At 38.1% G+C, this 21,100-nt stretch overlaps 1 protein-coding gene across 1 annotated transcript; it reads left to right on the forward strand.

The window, feature by feature from the left end:
• Positions 1 to 903: 903 nt before the first annotated feature.
• On the forward strand, positions 904 to 4,093 carry LOC107707450 (dual specificity protein phosphatase 6-like). Its single transcript, XM_016511449.1, has 3 exons — positions 904 to 1,763; positions 2,418 to 2,852; positions 3,455 to 4,093. The coding sequence occupies exons 1-3, from the start codon at positions 1,364 to 1,366 to the stop codon at positions 3,766 to 3,768; spliced, it is 1,149 nt and encodes a 382-aa protein (XP_016366935.1). The 5' UTR covers positions 904 to 1,363; the 3' UTR covers positions 3,769 to 4,093.
• The last annotated feature ends 17,007 nt before the right edge of the window (positions 4,094 to 21,100 follow it).

Raw genomic sequence — 21,100 nt, forward strand, 5'->3', positions numbered from 1 at the left:
AATTATTTACAGTGTATATGAAATGAAAAATGGCTTAATTTAAAACACAGATATACGAAATATGTTCGTTTCCCGCTAACAGGGAACGTTGGGTGAACGTTCTGGCAAAGTTCTCTTTCAAAGTTCAAAGTTATGAATGAACATTCTTCCAGTAGCTAATGTCATGTGGGCGTTAATGATGTTTTCAAAATGTTAGCACAAAACATTATTTATAGATCGTTAATGGAACTTTTTTTTTCCTGAAATGTTTTATTTAGACAGCCTGTCATATAACGCTTTTTAAATTGTATTATTTGTTTCAGAATGTTTATTGAAAATTAAATGTTTGACAATGACAGTTGATTGAAAATTAAAAAGTAACGTTCCCTGTGATAGGCTACTTGTAAAATGGCTAAATGGAATGCTCCTTAACGCTCTATAAAAAAAAAAACGTTTTTAAAACTCTAAACGTTTTGAACGTCCAGAGAAGATTCAGAAATAACGTTTTCGTAACTTAATGGGAACGTTAGCAACTTATTTTTGTTAGCTGGGTTTAACCGTCGGCAGCCAGCGACGTAGCCTACTAGACTCCACAAACCGAGCTACAAACTGCAGCCGGGCGAAACTGAAATGCGGCTAAACGGAGTTCAAGTGTGTAACCTGAGCATGAGGTATATTGACCCCTCAACAAATACACTCGCACTCCTCCTTCCCATGCGGTGCCTCTCTACTGTTTGTTTGCACTCCTCTGATCCGGAGCGGAAATTCCTTTCCGTATTTGTGAATGACAAACTTATTAACAATTCATCAACATAGTCCGTTCCATCCGGCCCCGTTTCCACGACGACGCTTGCTCGGCGCCTCCTGATTGGCTGACCGAAATAATGTATCCATTGAAACGCCTGGTGCTTGTATCTATTCACTAGCTCGAAGTGACAGAGAGCACATCTAGGACTAGAGCAGCGGAGGACGCAGCGTTGCTTTCTCCGGGATAGATATCGAAGAGAAATTAAGCTACGAGGCGTTTTGCTTTCGCGACACGTCTGCGATCGATATTCGACTGGATATCTAGATCGATTCGTGTGAAAATCGACGGCGAGAGAAGAGAGGTTATATAACAAGAAGACAACGTCAGTGGCTCGCGCACTCACTGGCTAGTGTGAGTCATTGATAAATGCACGCAGTTGCATGAATGGGGTGGAAGTAGAGCGAATCTGCGCTTGACTCTCGAAGCAAAACCCGAGGATTTTAACCATCTCGACGGTGCAGAAGAGACTTTGACTTGAGAATCTCAATGCTCCAGGACTGAGACGTCCACGGCCTCTTGCAGCAGCGCGTCTTCTCCGCAGTTTAAGGTCTCACGGTACCGCACCGTATTTCACTAATGCTGGATAAATTCAAACCCGTGCAGTTCGATTCGGTCATGGCCATAAGCAAGACGGTAGAGTGGCTGAAGGAGCAGCTGGAGACCCGCAGCGACTGTTTGCTCGTTATGGACTGCCGAACGCAAGAGCTCTACGAATCGTCGCACGTCGAAACGGCCATTAATGTGGCCATCCCGAGCCTCATGCTCCGGCGACTCAAGAAGGGCAACCTGCCCATCAAGTCCCTGCTTTCCAACGGGGAAGACAGGGAGAGGTTCGCGCGGAGGTGCAAGACGGACACTATCGTGTTGTACGACGAGTACAGCCGAGAGTGGAATGAAAACATCGACGGCGGCTCCGTGTTGGGTTTACTGCTGAGGAGAATGAAGGACGAGGGCTACAAGGCTTTCTATCTTGAGGGTACGTTCAATTCCACCGCGTTTTGTGATTTTTTTTGTGTGTGTGTGGTATACGGCAACTAAATAGTATCTGTTTTAAGTTAGTATTTATTTTGAAATTATTTACAAGTAATCCATTAGCGACTAGTATGTTTTTCAATTTCGTTTATAACCATTCATTAGATACTTACAGTAATAATATCTATTTATTTAGTCACCTGTGCTTATACCGTTGTTAACTATTTCATTGTTAATAGTAACAGATTTCACATTTTGCCATTGAATTCTATGGAAATCTGTGGTTCATACATCAAGCTAGTATTCCAACTGAAATGTATATTACTAGTGACTGTTTATTAAAAACTAGTTATGATACACTAGCAAATATCCCAGTTGTTAGTCACATTTCGTATTGTACTAGTTACAGTTACATTTGGACTTTCTTTGAATGGCTTCCTAATTGTAAAAATACAAATAGTACCAGTCATATGGAAAATATTACTAGTAACAATAGGAATACACACTAGTGTACTCTAATATATTATCAAGTGAATTTAGAACTGGAATGTAAATCTGCTAGTCTTTACTTGTAATTAAAAAATGAGTACTCCGATAAAAATATGTGGTTAGTTTTAAGAGATACATTTTAAATATGTTTCTAACTTGAACTTCACAGGTGGCTTCAGCAAGTTTCAAGCTGAATTTCCCACTATGTGTGAGACGAACCTCGATGGTTCCTCCAGCAGCAGTTCACCGACCTCCCAGGTGCTGGGTCTGGGAGGGCTCCGGATCAGCTCTGACTCCTCGGACATCGAGTCAGACATCGACCGAGACCCAAGCAGCGCAACCGACTCAGACGGCAGCCCTCTTTCCAACCCCCAGCCCTCGTTCCCCGTGGAGATCCTGCCGCATCTGTATCTGGGCTGCGCGAAGGACTCCACGAACCTGGATATCCTGGAAGAGTTTGGCATCAAGTACATCTTGAACGTGACCCCTAATCTTCCTAACATGTTCGAGAACGCCGGGGAGTTTAAGTACAAGCAGATTCCCATCTCCGATCACTGGAGCCAGAATCTCTCTCAGTTTTTCCCAGAAGCCATCAGCTTTATTGGTAAGTAAAAACATTTATTGTTGCTTCAATTTGCTTTTCATTCAGTCCCAGTTTTGATTAAAACTACCGGGTCTTTCAGTGTTTTGAAACCAAACGGATGGCACCGTTTTTTTATTGTTTGCATGTTAACATATCCCACAGCAATTGTGACACAAAGGCTAATGATGAAATGGGAGACGGAGGGGGGAGGCGGTAATTTGAGCTCAACAGGAAGGAAGCAAGCAGCATTGAAAGTAATCTAGGACAGAGCAATGTTTCGCCACACAATGAGGACCATTTATAGGGCAGTGTTGACATCCTGTTAGCCTTGACAGGGCGCTGCCATGACTTCTACATTTACACGTCCAAATGGTACCATTGTCGAGTAACCTGGCAAGCGGAAGGATCATTTGATTAACCTTAATAGCCCATTTCCACGTCACGTTCCCTGAGAAAATGGGCGAGTTGTTTTCTCTCAGCCTGCAGTCATGCACTAGAAATCCTGCTGAATGAGGCCCCTTTTGTCAATGCTGGGACCGTAATGAATTCTGACAACCAAGCTTATGTACAATTGCATATTCATAAGTCAGTTAACTAACCATCTCGTCTTTTTTCCCCCTCAGATGAGGCCCGTGGACAGAAGTGTGGCGTTCTCGTTCACTGCTTGGCTGGTATCAGCCGTTCCGTCACAGTAACGGTGGCGTACCTCATGCAGAAGCTCAACCTGTCCATGAACGATGCGTACGACATAGTCAAGATGAAGAAGTCCAACATCTCGCCCAATTTTAACTTCATGGGCCAACTTTTGGACTTTGAGCGCACGTTGGGACTCAAGAGCCCGTGCGACAACCGAGTAGCGGCTCCGACCCAGCCGTTGTACTTCACCACGCCAACCAATCACAACGTTTTCCAGTTGGACCCTCTCGAGTCCACGTGAGGTCCTGCCCTGACTCGAATTGAACGTGCATTTCTTTGTTTCCCACCTGTCGAGGGGTTCCTGACGTTATTGATGCTGGCTTGAGACGACGGCCGACCAGAGTAGCCACTGATGGGGCATGCGGTTGCCCAGAGCTTCTACGCTGCTGTTTAACGGAGAGAGATCATGTGACTCTATATCTCCAAGACTCTTTAAAGTAGTTCGTTTTATATATATATATATATATACATATATATACATATTCAAACATGGAAAGACTGTTGAAATGGAAAGAACATCCGATATATTGGGGCTGGTGTGCCAAAGAGACTTGAGTGGAACTGAACAATTACAAATACTCCATTTGTTTTGTTTAGCACTTGCACCTTAATATTTTCTAGGTGTGCTCTTTTTGTCTTCAATGAAGACTTGCCTGTTTTTGGGACGAGACTTCCCTTCGGTAATGATGGCAGAGTGTACTGTACTCCAACTTATTTGCGTGGAGAAATTTTTGAAACATTTATACATGTGTATATTAAGATGTTGGTAAGCCTTGCCGTAGTTAGAATATACCTGTTTTAAAGGAACGGCTGTAGATTTTTCTTCTCTTTTTCATCCTCTTTATGTAAACGAACTGAATATCGCTCAATATTATCTTTATCGACGAGTTAAATGCCAAAAATTTGAACAGGTTTTTGCAATGTGTATATGTATAATATATTTCCAGTTTTGCTTTACGGATCGATTCCGCCGTTCTCAGCCTTTTAACCACCATCACAGATCAAAGTTGTAATTTTCCTGCCTTAGTTCTGTACATAAGAGTGTTATTGTGTGGTAACCTTTCAGAGCAGTTCCCATAAGCTGCTTCTTTTCACCAGTAGTTTTTAGTGGACCTGACCATACGAGCTTGCACGTTCAGAAGGGTCGTCCAAACTTGTACGTGTACGAGGCATTCCTCGAATGCTATTCGGCGGGGTTTCAGATGCATGCCCATTTAGGACCCATTTAGGACCCATACGCCTTTATACTACTCATTTTTTGTAATTTTTCTGGGGACGTCAGAGGGTTGAAGCAAGTAACGCTGATTTTTTTTGTGTGCAAGGATTTGAGGTCTGTGTTGACAAAGCTGGGAGAACGTTTTGTGTCTCCTGTTCAGGGAAGTTCTGTGACATGCCATTTTTTGTGAGAAAAGTGATGGTTTTCATGAGGGTTTTGTTGCCCTTCAAAGCAAAGGCCTGGTTGGGGGGAGGGGCTGTTTTACAAAACCACTCCCCCCAATGTTTCGAATGTAAAGAAATGATAAGTTATTAATAAATTGCTATTTTGTCTATTCAAATCTATCAATGTCTCTCGGTTTTCTTTGCTTCACTTGAAAATAAGAATTCAAACTAACTACGAAATGCAAATTCATTCAGAAAAAGTAACATTTATTGGTTTTATCCAAAGCAGAATGATAGATTTACTAGAACACATTTCATTAGTCATTCACAAAAACTATTTAACTTAGTATTTAGTTGACAAATTTACTGCTAACCGCTGACTCAAAGACTAGATTAACCTTTGATGTAGAACAGATATACAATGAAAAAGTCCCCTCCCAAAAAGATAAAGTGTTTCCACGAAAAAACAACTTTCCATGTGGACAGGCTGGTATTTCCAGGTAAGGGCAGGTTAGAGCGAAATGTCCCTCCCTGCGGCACTTCCTGACAGGAGATCAGGCTCCTGCTCTAAAAGCAAAAACAGGCCGCAACCTGACACCCTCTTGGCTTTTGCATACATCAGACAAAGGTATCCCTGTGTGGGAGTAAGAAATAGGGTTAACAAGAGTAATTATTATTTCTGATGGCAAAATAGCAGTGTATTGTTGTTATAGTAATAACGATCTATTCTACATATCTGCCAACATGAACACTTGAGTAGGAGTAGTATTAGAATGGATTTTCTCATATTAGACACTCATGGAAAGTTTTTTTCTTACATTTGAGTCCCATTCATTAATTTTGTATTATAAATATTAAATATAAGAAAATATTTTATACATTTACATGTACACCTATACATAAATATAATAAAGTTTTATATAAAATGTATTGATTATGAAAATGTAATGATAAAATAATAAAATAAAATAGCATGTCTAAATTAATTTAGTAAAAAAAAGAATAAATTTAACTATTATTATATAAATAGAACAAGAATAAAATATACAAATCTAAATATATTAATATTAATGTCTGTAGTATAAATATATTAATAATATTTATTAATATGTTAATCTATAATATAATATAATCTATAATAAAATATATATATATTTTCAAAATAAACTAATTAAAGAGCTATTTATATATATATAAAGAGCTATTTAGTTCATTACTTAAAAAAGATAGATAGATTTTAATTTCAATTTCAATTTTAATATTATTCAATTACATGTAATAGCTTTATAGTGACCAAGACACAATTGTCTTAAGGCAACATGTGTCCCAGTTTTAGTGTTACAGGTCTGTAAGTCTTTTAAGCAGTGAAAATAAACCCAACAGATTGTGACTATACTTGGCCAATGTGCTAATCCTGTGTGAATGGTTTCAGTCCCTGTCGTCCTCTTGTGACAGACTGCGCTGTGAAGGATTTGCCAACATGCCCAGCAATTTCCGGTGCTCAAGTTCCAGTGACCCCAACGCCACCCTCCTCGCAAACCCCACCTCCTGTACTCCCGTCAGGCATCATCCGCCCACCACCTCCCTGCTCACCAGCTGCACTCTTCCATTTGTGTGCTTATGTGAGTTGCAGTAGTGAAGGCCACCCCTGGCTAGATGACCTCGTCTGTTGTCAGTCACTTTTAACGGGCAGGTGCGTAACCAGACAATCATTTGGGCCAAAACAGATGGTTTGATCCACCCCCTTTCTCCACCGATGAGTTCATTAATGCGTGATTTTCTGTACCATTAAAAATAAAGGTTCTTCATTGGCATCTATGGTTCCATGAAGAACCTTTAACATCGCACAAAAGGTTTTTTATAGTGGAAAATGGTTCTTTAGATGTTCTTCACGCCAAGAAAAAATTGTTAATTTAAGAAGTGTTTACTGAAAGATTCACTGGGGAACCAAAAATGGTTCCACGGCATCACTTTGGAACATGTAACCAGAGTGTAACCAAAATTCAGAACCTTTCATTTTCTAGTTTTTTCAAAATCAGTTCTTCCGAATCCAAAATGGTGATCTGAAAAAACCTACCTAGAGCATTTTCAGTCCAAAAAGCATCTCAAGAACCTGGTACAGCTAAAATGGTTCTTGAAACAAAAGGGTGCTGCAAAGAGTAAATCAAGCCACAGACATACATACCAATTAAAAGCTGACACATCTGTCCTTTTTCTGTAAACATGGTGGAGGTGTACTGACTTAAAAGAAATTTGGTAGTATATCTATTATCTCATCTTTCTTTTCTTCCATAACAAACAGCCTATCAAGACTAAACATCCTGGAGGTTATGCACAGGGCAGAAGAGAGTTGTGAGTAAACAGCACAGTGGGCACAGTGGATACGCTGTTATCACACTTAACTGCTACGGGCTCTTCTCCAAACCACCCACATGGAGAGTAAGAACTTCCGCCAACGTGCACTGTAAAAAATGACCGTGAATTTGATGGTAAAATACTGTAAAAATGCTACAGTAAAAACCTGTTAAATGGTTAACGGCAAATTCCCCTACTATATACGGTGAAAAACTGTATATCACATTACATGTATTGGACATTAATTTTACGGTAGTATACCGTTTTTGAGAGAACTCACCCCTGGCAAAGTGATCTCTTTACCTCCTGCTCTTCATCTCACACTCACTTTGAATACGAAGAGGCTTCCGAACATGCCAGAACTGCTTAGAAGATGTCAGTAATGGTGATACTTTTCATCATAAATCTATGTAGAGCAATGCATAGTGTACAGTAGGGTTGGAAATCCCTAACAGTTCCTTTTTTGAACATACTGGAATTGAAACTTTTCTGCAATATCTATAATGGAAACAAATGTCATGAAAATCATTCGATTCCAGTATGTTAAAAAGGGAAGTGTTAGGGATTCCCAACCCTATGTACAATTTTATTATTATTAAAGTAGTGTATAGTATATAGCTGATAACAGTTGATATTGTTTATATAGTTCTGGCATACAGTTTATGTATTTTTAATATTTTATACTTCTAAATATTTATATTATTCATAATTTTATATACAGAGAATAGATTTTCTCGTGTTAGACACTCATATGTTTTTTTCTACATTTCATTCCCGTTGTTTCTTTTTGTTTTATGAATATTAAACTTAAGAAATTATCATATAAATGTACATATATAATACACACATATACAGTGGGTACGGAAAGTATTCAGACCCCCTTAAATATATTACATGTTGTAATAATTAATATTAATGATATAGACATATAATTATTTTTGTATATTATATATAATTTATATATGTGTGTGGAGAGAGCGGTAGTCAGAGACAAAGAGGTTTCAGGACATGTGTAGGTGGGACATTTCATATAAAATTACAAACTTAATTATCCTCAGAGCCAGTGGTCGAGACCTCCACCTCCACACTCTCTGGAATGCTGGAGAGGAATGCCTTCCAAGAAGGGCCACATAGAAGTGCTTTGTTTGGAAATAAAGCTTTAGCTTTTTGTGTTTTCACTCGCTTCTGGACTTCAGCAGTGGCAACACAAGAGTTCTGTCGCTCAGCGCTACATCGCAGCCCACGCGTGTCTCTCCACGACCAAAACTCCACGAGATTCCTTCCGTTCCTGTTTGCAGAGATGAGATGTGCTGTTGATTTAGAGCACGACGGACTTGTTGCCATATTATCTAATCCACCAGAACCAAAAGTGTGTGTAAGTGCGTGTCTGCGTTATTAGCAATCAGGTGCGCAACACATTTGAATTCATAACAGGATGAAAACCGATAACGGTTTAGCACGGTGCTACTCATCACAAGCTACAGGCGCAAATGAAATAAAGACATTTAAACCTTGAGTTTCTCCATCGGCTATGAATAGAATCGCTCCGTGAATGTCAGCCCAGAGCTCACAGCTCCCGGTTTGTGTTGCTTCCATCCATTTCAAGGCCCTTCGTGGCTTCATTTCTATGAATGCCATGTTACAGCAGAGATGTGGCGGCAGCAGTTCACAAAAAGAGCACTCCAGCTGATATGAATCATCCGACGCTGTCTCTGTGTGAGCCCACGCGGCTTGATGGAAAAGGAGTAAAAATAGTCATTATCATTTAAAAGCGCTTTCAAAAATAACGTGTGAGGGGGAGAGAGCGACAGAGACAGAAATGGTGTGAAAGAGCAAAATCATTGTGCCTCAACCCACACTACCTCCAACAAACCTGGTATTAGACCCAAATATTAGACACCATTGTTGGACAGACACACCAGGATCAGAACTGAACCAGAGTTCAGTGCCAAAATACCACTGAATGTGACTAAAACGCACAGTATAGTTGAAATGTGGTACACAGGACAGTATGTTGCCTTTGAAGTCTGATATTCAACATTTAGTCGCACATTTTAGTTTAGTATTAGGGGTTTCATGTAGCTTTTTAGGCCTTGTGGTGTGGTGTTTATTTTATCATTAAAAAACCCTAAATTAATCATTTATTTCTGTTAATATCATTTCAGTTTTTATGCATATGCATATCTTAAAATGTATGCATTTTCTGCATATATATTCTTCATAAGCATTGGAACGCTATTTTATATAGCATGTTGAATATTAATAATGAACCATATTTATAATATTATTATTAATAAATAATAATTAATAAATGAAATATTTGATATTATATTCAATATTATTTATTTATATTCATACCTTTTAATATTAGTAATAGAAAATCACATTCAGTGGTATTGGGTATTGTATAGTATAGTTGTATTGTGTGTATATTGCATAAATTGTATGTATAAAATTATAAATAGAATTTTATATATACATATAAAATTATAAACAGAAAACTTGTTTAATAAGAAAATGTTAAATATATTAAAATATTAAATATATGGGGTTTATAAAGTCTGTATGGCTAAAGCAACTTCTGTTGCACTTTTATATTATATTATAAATAATTGTTAAATTATATCATCAGAATATATATATTTGAAGAATTATATAATTTAGTTTATATAGTTTATAGTTAAATATATTAAAATATTAAATATGGGGTTTATAAAGTCTGTATAGCTAAAGCAACTTCTGTTGCACTTTTACATTATATTATATTATTAATCTTTTATTAAACTGTAACATTTTTGAAGAATTCCAAAAGGTTTAGAAAAACTTTTAAAAACATAAAATCTATTTACACATATATTTTATAATCATTTTAATAGTTAGTGTGTAATTTACGTTTTTAAAAGAAACAAAAATTAAAATGGTTAGATAACAAATATGCCCCTGAATACATAAAACAATCCCCTTGAAAATCAACACCAGAGGGCAAATATTGCTCTTTAAATAAAAGTTCATTACTGACAGGGTTACACGTGTAGATATATATTCTCTCTGCATCTTTGTCCTTCTCATTCTTTTTCCAGTGCTGTGGCACGGCTCTCACCCACTCAGCACTCAGCCAGACACAGGAAGTGAGTTAAGACTCACTCAGATCACAGGAGCTCAGACCTGCCTTGTGAGTGGCTGCACTCCAGGAAATGATTAATATGTCTCATGCTTCAGAAACAAGAACAGAGGAGTGAGGGAGAGAACTGGGGTAAAGAAGAAGTGGGAGAGTGTGAACCTGCAAAACAATTCAGTATCACAGCATTTGAGGTGCCTGCAAATAAGTAATTCTCAAGGATAATTAGGTACAAAAAGCATGTTGATTCATAATCAGCCAAATCACATTGTGCATCTGACCTCTGTGACCTTACTTTAACAGAAACCAATCATTTTCACACGTGAATCAGTCCAGTTTCTCACCTTGTTCAGACTAAATGCACATGGATGCAGTCTGACAGCATCATCTGTCCTTCCATCTCTCACGACAGCAGGTTGACTCACCGCTGCAGTGCTTCACTTTGCAGCGCGGTTGCTAAGCAAACTCAGGAGTTAAATAAATAAAGAAAGTGAATGCGAGAGAGTGAGAGAGTGTGTAAGAGAGAGAGCGAGAGAGCGAAGGCAGGGCTTGTGTTGAGCATGAATGACTGCACTCTGGGCTTCTGAATGGACCGGTCTCTGTTTGAATGAATGTTGCCAGATAGGCAGAGCAGACTATGTCATTTCCAGAAAGGACTGTGTTTGGGAGTGTAGAGGCAGGACTGAGTGTCTTTCCAAATATGTTATTGTACACACAAAGGTATAATCCAGATGTTTATGATTACATCTCACAAGCACATACATGGATTGTATCTCATGAAACCTGGGTCAGACCTGGGTTTTTTTTTGTGCATTTTATTGCACTATTTTTTGTAACAATTAAGCACATTTTATCATCAAATTCTCATTATTATAATGCAAAAATCAAACTTATTACTGTACCTCTTACTGTAACTTACAGAAATTACAATAATGTGCTAATTATGTTAAAAGGCAAAATAATGTTTAAAGGAGAAAAAATATTGCTCTAAAAACAGGCGTCATTTCCTCAACTTTTTAATTTTGTTCTGATGATTTTGTGATGCAATTTTGTCTCGGCTCAGTAATGTGCTCTTGTCTGACTGTCGTATATATATACACACAGTCTGTCAGAACACCGTGTTCTCTCTGAGGACTGACGCCAGAGTGAAAGCTGAGAACAGGAAACACATTACAATCAATATGTTCCTTTTAGCCCTGTCCTTTCTACCTTTAATGGAGACTTGACAAACACTAAAACAGATACACTTCTGTATAATTTAAGGCACTTCAGCAAAGTTTTATCTACAGTACGAGTTGGATCTTGTACAAAACCATATTTAAAAATGACATCCCTGCAGGCATAAAAAAACGTGCAATCGGAGGTGAAGTTGCGACAGTCATAAATGTAAGTATGACAAATCGTTTAATGGCACCAAAGAAGCTGCAACACACACACACAAACTAAGAATGAAACTTTACACTGGCCCTAAATGACTCACTCACTTCCTAGTGTCATAGAAACATCCTCATAAACAAGCTCAAACAAACACACACAGAGACCCAGAGCTACAACAGGAAGCTAGCTAGCGCTGAGGACAACCACCCCCTTTTTTCTCTTTTCAGGACGCCAGCCATTGTGAAACCCAACACTGCACAAACCTCCTCCTCTCCACATGCCAAAACACTGATGCTAGCAGTCGTATTTCTGTTTCAACTAAAGCACCCCCATCCCATATCTCCCACTTTCCAGCTTCCCATCGTGGCAGATGCCTGTGTGCTGCTAGTTACTAGCGTAAAAGTTCTGTTTCCTGTCCTGCACAAACACACAAAGAATGCAGATGCTCTTTTGCTAAACTGACCACCACCTTCCCAAGCGTGGCCTTCCCCTTTGAGCGAAGTGGTGTTAAATTGCTCTGACCTCTCATTCAACCTGTCCAAAATTCACTTGAGGCAAAGGCGAGGCTAACGTCCTTTGCCATTGTTTTCCTCTCAGGTTTATTGCTGGCGTCAGGATATTGCCATCATAATACTTTGATGGGTTTGTCCCATGGCTCATCTTTTGTTGGTAAACAACGAAGCTCTTCTTTTGGTGGTAAACGTAAAAGCATTGTTGTGCTAGCAATTCTTACTGGATTACTGAAAGATATTTACATTTAGCTCTCATAAAAGGTTTTGGCAATGGTACTTTGAAACAGTAGGGTGGCATGTTAAGTTAATCCTAATTTAATAAGCAGTTCAACTACATTGGAGATATGTTTTGGAAAAGTAGTTCGCTACATTATGCTACTAACAAAGAGTATCTAACTACACTGAAACTAATTAAGGTGACAATGTGTTCTTAAACATACACTAATGGTCAAAGGTTTGGAATAGTTACGATTTTTTATGTTTTTTAAAAGTCTCCTATGATCAACAAGGCTGCATTTATTTGATCAAAAATACAGTAAATACCAGTAATATTATGAAATATTATTACAATTTAAAACAACTGTTTTCTATTTGAATATGTTTTTAAATGTAATTTATTCCTGTGATGCAAAGCTGAATTTTCAGCAGCCATTCCTCTAGTCATCAGTGTCACATTATCCTTCAGAAATCATATGCTGATTTATTATCAGTTATTTTTGGTGCTCCGTTATTAATAATGGTATTATTATCAGTGCTGAAAACAGTTGCTGGTAATTTTTTATCTATTTATTTATTTATTGAGGAAACCATGATATATTCCTTTTTTTCATTGATTATTTAATGAATGCATTTATTCGAAATATCGTAAAAGATTCATTTACCTGAACTATCCAAACAAACTGATTCACTAGAATGAATCTGATTATGAATCTTTTATATTATTCACTCCAAAAATATTAGCCAGACCGTTAAATCTCAAACAGTAGCATTAACAGCAGCCAGGTTCATTTCCCAGAGAATGTGAATTTCTGAAATGCATTCCTTGAATTCAAGTTGCTTTGGATAAAAAGTGCCTGTCAAATGTAAAATATGCCAGCATGTTGCAATTAGGAAACCAACTATTGCTTGTTGTTGATGTGGCACAGTGCAAGTGTTGACCAATTCATGGGTTTCCCTCACAGAGAGAGAACGGCCGCTCTTCTGTTTTATCCAAAGCTCTAATCCCTTCAGCAGAGCCCTGACTTCCTCTCCTCAGGGACACAGGAAGAGATGGACTCCAGAAAGAGTGAATGGGGAGCAGCACCTGTTCAGTTTCCCCCACATTCCCTCCCTCCCAGCTCTCGCCCACCCCCGGCCCAGGAACGGCCCTCAGAGCGCTCACAGGGGGCAGAAAAACTGAGAACTACAAATGACAGCTGCACTTTTACTCAGAAGGAGGACAGCGTGGAGAGGAAGGAAGGATGGATGGACGGATAGATGGGGGAAAATGAATTCTTTGAAGTGGCTAAAGGGATTGATTGTGATACCACCAGCTTCAAGGCTACCCGTAGAGCAGTCACCCCTCTCGGCTTCTACTACTTCTTTGCCCTTTGTGCTGTGAATAGAAACTCAAGAACACTTTTATCAAAACTAACAGTTTTTGATTTCAACTTTTTTTTTTGGATGATCAAATTAAAACTGACTTTTTTTTATCATGTCTTCTTCATTTGTTTTGTCTAATTTTCAAATGTCTTTTATGTATAGATTTTATTGCTATATCCTCAAAGATCCAGATTATCTATCGAAAATCCATTATAAAATTAGGAATTTTTACAAATCTATTGATATTTATTTTGTGAAAATCAGTGTAGTTTAAGTATTATTTATATTATATAAGTGTTTATTAATATTTTGAATTCGTTTTTCATTTTGTATTTTCAGTTTTCATTACCTGAAAATATTTCATTTCACTTTTTGTAATTGTTTTAATTAATGATAAAAATATTTTTAAATTATTTATTATAAACATGACTGTCTCACAGCTGTGATGTCATTTTAACAATGTTAAACAATTTTTCCTCAGTTTTTTTCAAATAATTTGTTGTTTTAAAGGATACAACAGTTCCAGAGAAAAACTTGAGATGAACATATAATGTGTGAAGAAAAGGTAAATATGCACAGAATATTTTTTATTGTGCATAATTTCCAATCATTTCCTGAATCTTCGTCAAATTATCCAATAAGTATAAAATGATAATTTAACTGTCTGTATGTTGTATGCTTAAAATGCTAAGGAAGCCTAAGGAAGACAAATTAGTTGGCCAGTTCTTTCCAAAAACTTTCAAAATGTAATTTTGACCTCCGTCATTTCCGCAACAGAATGCTATACATGGCAGAAATGAAACTCTGGTGGAAATTTTCATTCATTTCAGTAAGTTAAATATATAGTGTATCTTGTCAATTACATGGTGAAAAGTGTGCACAGAAACACATTTGCTCTGAAGAAAGACAAGAAAGTAATTTGGGATACATCCACGAATGGCGTCACAAGTCAGCCTTGCTGCCAGTAATGTCCATGTATGCTTGTTTGAGCAGCATGTTGGTTTCTCTTACAACAGCAGGCCATCAATCACAACAAAGGGGGTTATGGGGCCCCTGAGTTGCTCTATGGAGAATAGTCGAAGTTGGGGGTCAGAAAACGGCCGGACGTCCCACAAAAACACCCCACACCACCATACTTGTCACCCCACCCAACACCCAGCCCCCCCACCCGCTTGACCTGGGCTGAATAACAGATTTCACACTGTCTGAGGAGGGAGGTTGAGAGCAGATTGTGCGTGCGGAGGAGGATGGGAAGTGTGGGGGGGGGGCGCCATTGAAAGGTGTTAAATGATAGTAAAATGGTGGGATTAAGGCAGAATACATGACCCAGAAGAGAGCGAGCTGGAGTATAAGAGGCAACTAAGATAGGCAGGAGCAGTCCCATGAATAGCTTTAAATGTTAGAATCAGTATTTTAAATCTTAGACGTGCCTGTATAAGCAGCAAATGCAAGTTATAAAGTACCGGAGAAATATGCTGATGGGCAGTTGTATACATCAGTACCCATGTGGCTAAATTCTGAATATATTGCAATTTCTTGATAGACTTATCAGGGAGACCAAAATAAAGTGTGTTGCAATAATAAAATGCCTTGACATAATAAGGGCATGAATAAGCCTTTCTGCATCAGGCAGTATTTCTTAGATGGAAAAACGCCATTTTCGAGATCATTTTAATATGGGCATCAACCATCAGTTGTGGATCAAAAATAACGCCAAGCTTGTGCACTTGAGAGGACGGAGTAACTAAATCACAAACAGTAATCAAATTAGAACTATTGAGTTTATGCAAAGCCATTGGCTTACCGACAAATAAAAGTTCTGTTTTTGACTATAGCTTCAGAAAATTGTCATGCATCCACACTTTTATTTCATCCAAACAAGTAGTAAGAGCTGTAAGGTTTGGATTAGGGTGCGTGCTAATATAGATCAGTGTATCGTCAGCATAACAATGAAACCCTAGACCGAATTTACGAATGATCTCACCAAGAGGCAACATATATGTACTAAACAAGATGGGCCCAGTCACAGACCCCTGCGGGACACCCTGCTGAACTAGTGTTGGTTCAGATTTATTTTTTCCCAGAAATACAAACTGAAATTGATTAGAAAGATAAGATTTAAACCATTCGAACAAAGTACCAGAGATGCCTAACCAAACACGTTGTAACGGGGCTGACAAGACGTGAGACGTGCGGATCCATATGCAAGCTTTATTAACATGAGAGGAGGTCAGAAACACAGGCAGGGTCGAACGGTGGCAAACAGGTATATGGCGGGCATAACCTTTTAGGAAGGACAGCATGAGATACTGTGTCAAAAGCAGCAGTATTGTCTAACAAGACTAAAATACTACAAGCCCCCATGTCAGCAGAAATGAGAAGGTCATTTGTGACGCGGACAAGAGCAGTCTTAGTGCTATGACCTGATCTAAATCTGGGCTGAAACAACTCTAAGAGATTGTTTATGGACAGATATTGCTGTAGCTGGCCAACAACAACTCGTAGGAACTGGTGTGATGGCAGCTAACTTAAGAGCCGAAGTAACCTGCCCAGTGGATAAGGAGTTATTAATGATTGCAGTAATAGAGGGGCACAAGAATGTTAAGCACTTTTTTAAAAAAAACCTCAGTAGGCATGGGGTCATGAGGATGAATTCATAGACAATTTCAAAATATCATCTATGCTGACAGTGGCAAAATCAGAAAAATAGAAGATGAATTTATAAGATGGGACTCATTAGACAGCAAAGAGCAACCAGTAACCATGGAACTAGATATTTTGGACTTTCTCTGTAAAGTATTTGTGAAATTTGTTATACATCTCAACAGAAGAACAAATGTTTTTGTTATGAGGTTTAAGAAGTTTGTTAATTGTTTTAAACATCATTCTCGGATTAACTGCACCTTCATTGATCAAATGTGAATAACATGCCTCTCTAGTGAATTTAAGGGCAAGATGATACGCCAACTGGTGTTGTTCAAACAAGATAGCATGAATAAATAAATAAATAAAGGTAATTTATTTACAAAATAATATCACTGCATATTCTATTTATTTATTTAGAGAAAGAAAGAAAGAAAGAAAGAAAGCTATTTCCTATAACAGTATATATCGCAAAAAGCCTTGAGATGCCCTGAAAAATGGCCTGAACATATTTATTTGTTTATAAATTAAACTGAATTAAATTTAAACCTTATAGGCTTGGTTGGCCATGGGTTTTTGTATATAAAAAAGCCCTCGTGAGCATGTGGACTCTTTCAAAATGTCACTGAATGATTGAATTACCTTTTCAAGGTTTTTTGCATCTCATTTATTCAAAAACCATCAGTGAAAGTGGTCTGTCTAGTTTATTTGTAGTCTTGCATTTGTACTGTACATGTGTATGTTTTGTGTTTATGCTCTGTGGAAGAGCTGTAATCCACAAAGCAGTGGCAGGCACATTGTAAATGCGTTGCTGAAAGGTATGCCAGCTGCTCACCATATCACACTCCGATCTGGGGTTGATGAAGGGGGCATGAGGGAGAGAAGTGTTACATAGCACAGATATGAACACACACCTTCATCTACACTCTGAGCTGCACTGACAACCCTGGTGTCACTTGGTCCATTTGACTGGAACATTTTGTTAAGTTTTTTCTTGAAAGACATACGAACAGATTCCTGGTAACATCAGATATGTGTCAATGTGTCAGCGCTGATCCTTTAATAAATGACAGATCACAAGCTTCCTGTTTGAACAAACCATGACAAGTAAAAGTATCTGAACACTTAAGCCACACTTAAAATGTATGATGTTGCATTAAATATCAAACTAAGAGGGATTATTTTCACAAAAGATGTTTGTTTGAAATCATAAAACAAAATATGCTTTTAGTCAACAGTTTGTTTGTTTATTTGTTTAAAAGAAATTAATACTTTTATTTAGCAAAGATGCATTAAATTGATCAGAAGTGACAGTAAAGACACTTATAATGTTACAAAATATTTATATTTCAAATAAATACTGTTCTCCCTTTCTTTTGAACATTAGTGTATAATGTTCAAAATAAAGACAAATAGTATTTAAATAATTTCTGGTTGTCAAACTGACTTCATACATCCACTAAAATCTACAAAAAAAATTGTAAAATATTGTCTAAATTCCTAAAGATTTTGAACAGAATGGCTGAAAGGTGGTACAGGAAGTGGAAAGATTGTGTGCTTGGGGGTGTTGAAAAGGTGGCAATAACATTGTAGCTGTCACCACAGCATCTTTGTGCCAGATCCATGTTGTGTGAGCCCACAGTCACGATCACCCAGCTTTAAAAGAGAACATCCAGCTGTCTCGCAGGTCTAATACACTAAAAAGCTTCACTGGCAGTCTTGCTTCACACACACTTAGCAGAAGTTTGCTCTAAAGTTATAAGTTCCCATAAGCACAAAGTGAGAAAAGTGCTTAACTCTCCACTAAATAACTAAAGCCAAATTCCGGTACTGCCGCCACATTAACAGATTAACAGGCGTTCACCTACATTTATTGGAGCCTGTATAAGCCCTCGTGACCTTTTGTCTGGGGACAGAACAAATGCGTTGAATTACCTTTTCAAGGTTTTTTGCATCTCATTTATTCAAAAACCATCAGTGAAAGTGGTCTGTCTAGTTTATTTGTAGTCTTGCATTTGTACTGTACATGTGTATGTTTTGTGTTTATGCTCTGTGGAAGAGCTGTAATCCACAAAGCAGTGGCAGGCACATTGTAAATGCGTTGCTGAAAGGTATGCCAGCTGCTCACCATATCACACTCCGATCTGGGGTTGATGAAGGGGGCATGAGGGAGAGAAGTGTTACATAGCACAGATATGAACACACACCTTCATCTACACTCTGAGCTGCACTGACAACCCTGGTGTCACTTGGTCCATTTGACTGGAACATTTTGTTAAGTTTTTTCTTGAAAGACATACGAACAGATTCCTGGTAACATCAGATATGTGTCAATGTGTCAGCGCTGATCCTTTAATAAATGACAGATCACAAGCTTCCTGTTTGAACAAACCATGACAAGTAAAAGTATCTGAACACTTAAGCCACACTTAAAATGTATGATGTTGCATTAAATATCAAACTAAGAGGGATTATTTTCACAAAAGATGTTTGTTTGAAATCATAAAACAAAATATGCTTTTAGTCAACAGTTTGTTTGTTTATTTGTTTAAAAGAAATTAATACTTTTATTTAGCAAAGATGCATTAAATTGATCAGAAGTGACAGTAAAGACACTTATAATGTTACAAAATATTTATATTTCAAATAAATACTGTTCTCCCTTTCTTTTGAACATTAGTGTATAATGTTCAAAATAAAGACAAATAGTATTTAAATAATTTCTGGTTGTCAAACTGACTTCATACATCCACTAAAATCTACAAAAAAAATTGTAAAATATTGTCTAAATTCCTAAAGATTTTGAACAGAATGGCTGAAAGGTGGTACAGGAAGTGGAAAGATTGTGTGCTTGGGGGTGTTGAAAAGGTGGCAATAACATTGTAGCTGTCACCACAGCATCTTTGTGCCAGATCCATGTTGTGTGAGCCCACAGTCACGATCACCCAGCTTTAAAAGAGAACATCCAGCTGTCTCGCAGGTCTAATACACTAAAAAGCTTCACTGGCAGTCTTGCTTCACACACACTTAGCAGAAGTTTGCTCTAAAGTTATAAGTTCCCATAAGCACAAAGTGAGAAAAGTGCTTAACTCTCCACTAAATAACTAAAGCCAAATTCCGGTACTGCCGCCACATTAACAGATTAACAGGCGTTCACCTACATTTATTGGGGCCTGTATGAGCCCTCGTGACCTTTTGTCTGGGGACAGAACAAATGCGATGCAAAATGAAGCTTTTTACAACACTCCAGACAGGAAACAGCCACGCCACCTCCTCCAGTTATCATAAAACTACGGGAACAGGCAACTAAAAATTGACTGGCGTGTATGTTTGTGCATTGTGGGGCTTATTTAGCATGGCCTTGAGGAAAATGTTTATATTATGTAGGCACTAATGAGAAGGAGAGGTGCCGTTGTCTGGCCTGCTAGCTGTGAGGTCAATAAAAGCGAGTGTCCAGCGCTAATCAGCTAAGGCAGGATGGAAGGACATAGGGGGACGCATTAGTCTGCTAGAGGCTCTTTTGGACGGAGCAGTTCAGCTGTTTAATGAAGTAGGGGATGGTTGGGTGAAGCTGTTATGAGGCAAAACCACAGGAGCCTCTACAAAGACTGCCACATAAACACCACTACAGTCTTTATGCCAGTTAATGGACGCACAAGAATGTAATCGCCAGAGATGAGGGGAGTGGGACGGGTTTCCTCTGTAATAAACAACTGTTAGCCAGCAATTTCCAGTCTGTTGGCATTAACAGACCTGCTAAACAGGAACAATGACAGAGTGAATAATTAGAAAGAGTGTGTGATTGCTTTGGTCTCTGTCTTAAGCTATTTTCATTCTGGGCAGTTGGTCAGGTGACCAGAAGCTGAATTAGCTTAGTTACTAAGTTGTTACTATATATACAGTGTGTGTGTGTGTGTGTGTGTGTGTATATATATATATATATAATCTTTCTAAAATATATTTTTTAATATTTCACATTGCATTTGCCATGTAGCTTGTCCTGTACAAAGGATAGTTTTCAGTTTAGCTCAGCTATGCATTTTAAGTTAGCATGTTTACTAGTAGGTTTGAACGTGTCTGGGAAGCTAAACTTTAAAATGCATTCTCTGTGAGCCAGCTTTCGTTTTCTGGGCCTAAACTTTCATTTATAAATACACAAATGCAAATCCAATCAACATCAGAGGCCAACGTCATACTTGAGCAACGGAAAAACAGTTGCTTCCAAGCATATCAATTATGCCCTAACATAAGTCTCAAATGGACTACTTACTTGGGTGGAGGTCACAGGCAGACCAGCCAGGCTTCTGTAGAGTGATTGATGACAGAAAACTAGCCATCAGTTGCATAACCTGGACACACAGCCCTTTCCCCCATTAACAAAGAAAACAGGGATCCAGTTTCTACATTAACACCAGAGTGCATTGGAGATGGAGAATCTCTTAATCTGAATAGTTGTTAAAAGCCAGATCCGCTTAAATTAGATTAGATCAATGGGTTAAAACGCTGGTTTCTGTATTAGGAAATGGCCATGACTCTTTTTTTTTTTTCCCCCTAAATATTAAGTCATGAGTTGTAAATGGAAAAGAGTAGATCACTCATATCCTTCC

Source organism: Sinocyclocheilus rhinocerous, unplaced genomic scaffold (assembly GCF_001515625.1).
Source record: "Sinocyclocheilus rhinocerous isolate Xijiao unplaced genomic scaffold, SAMN03320098_v1.1 scaffold534, whole genome shotgun sequence".
NCBI lineage: Eukaryota > Metazoa > Chordata > Actinopteri > Cypriniformes > Cyprinidae > Sinocyclocheilus > Sinocyclocheilus rhinocerous.

Coding starts and splice junctions, on each gene's coding strand:
- LOC107707450 (XM_016511449.1), top strand. CDS start 1,364: ATGCTGGATAAATTCAAACCCGTGCAGTTCGATTCGGTCATGGCCATA. Junction 1,764..2,417: donor CAAGGCTTTCTATCTTGAGG/GTACGTTCAATT, acceptor TGAACTTCACAG/GTGGCTTCAGCAAGTTTCAA. Junction 2,853..3,454: donor AGAAGCCATCAGCTTTATTG/GTAAGTAAAAAC, acceptor TTTCCCCCTCAG/ATGAGGCCCGTGGACAGAAG.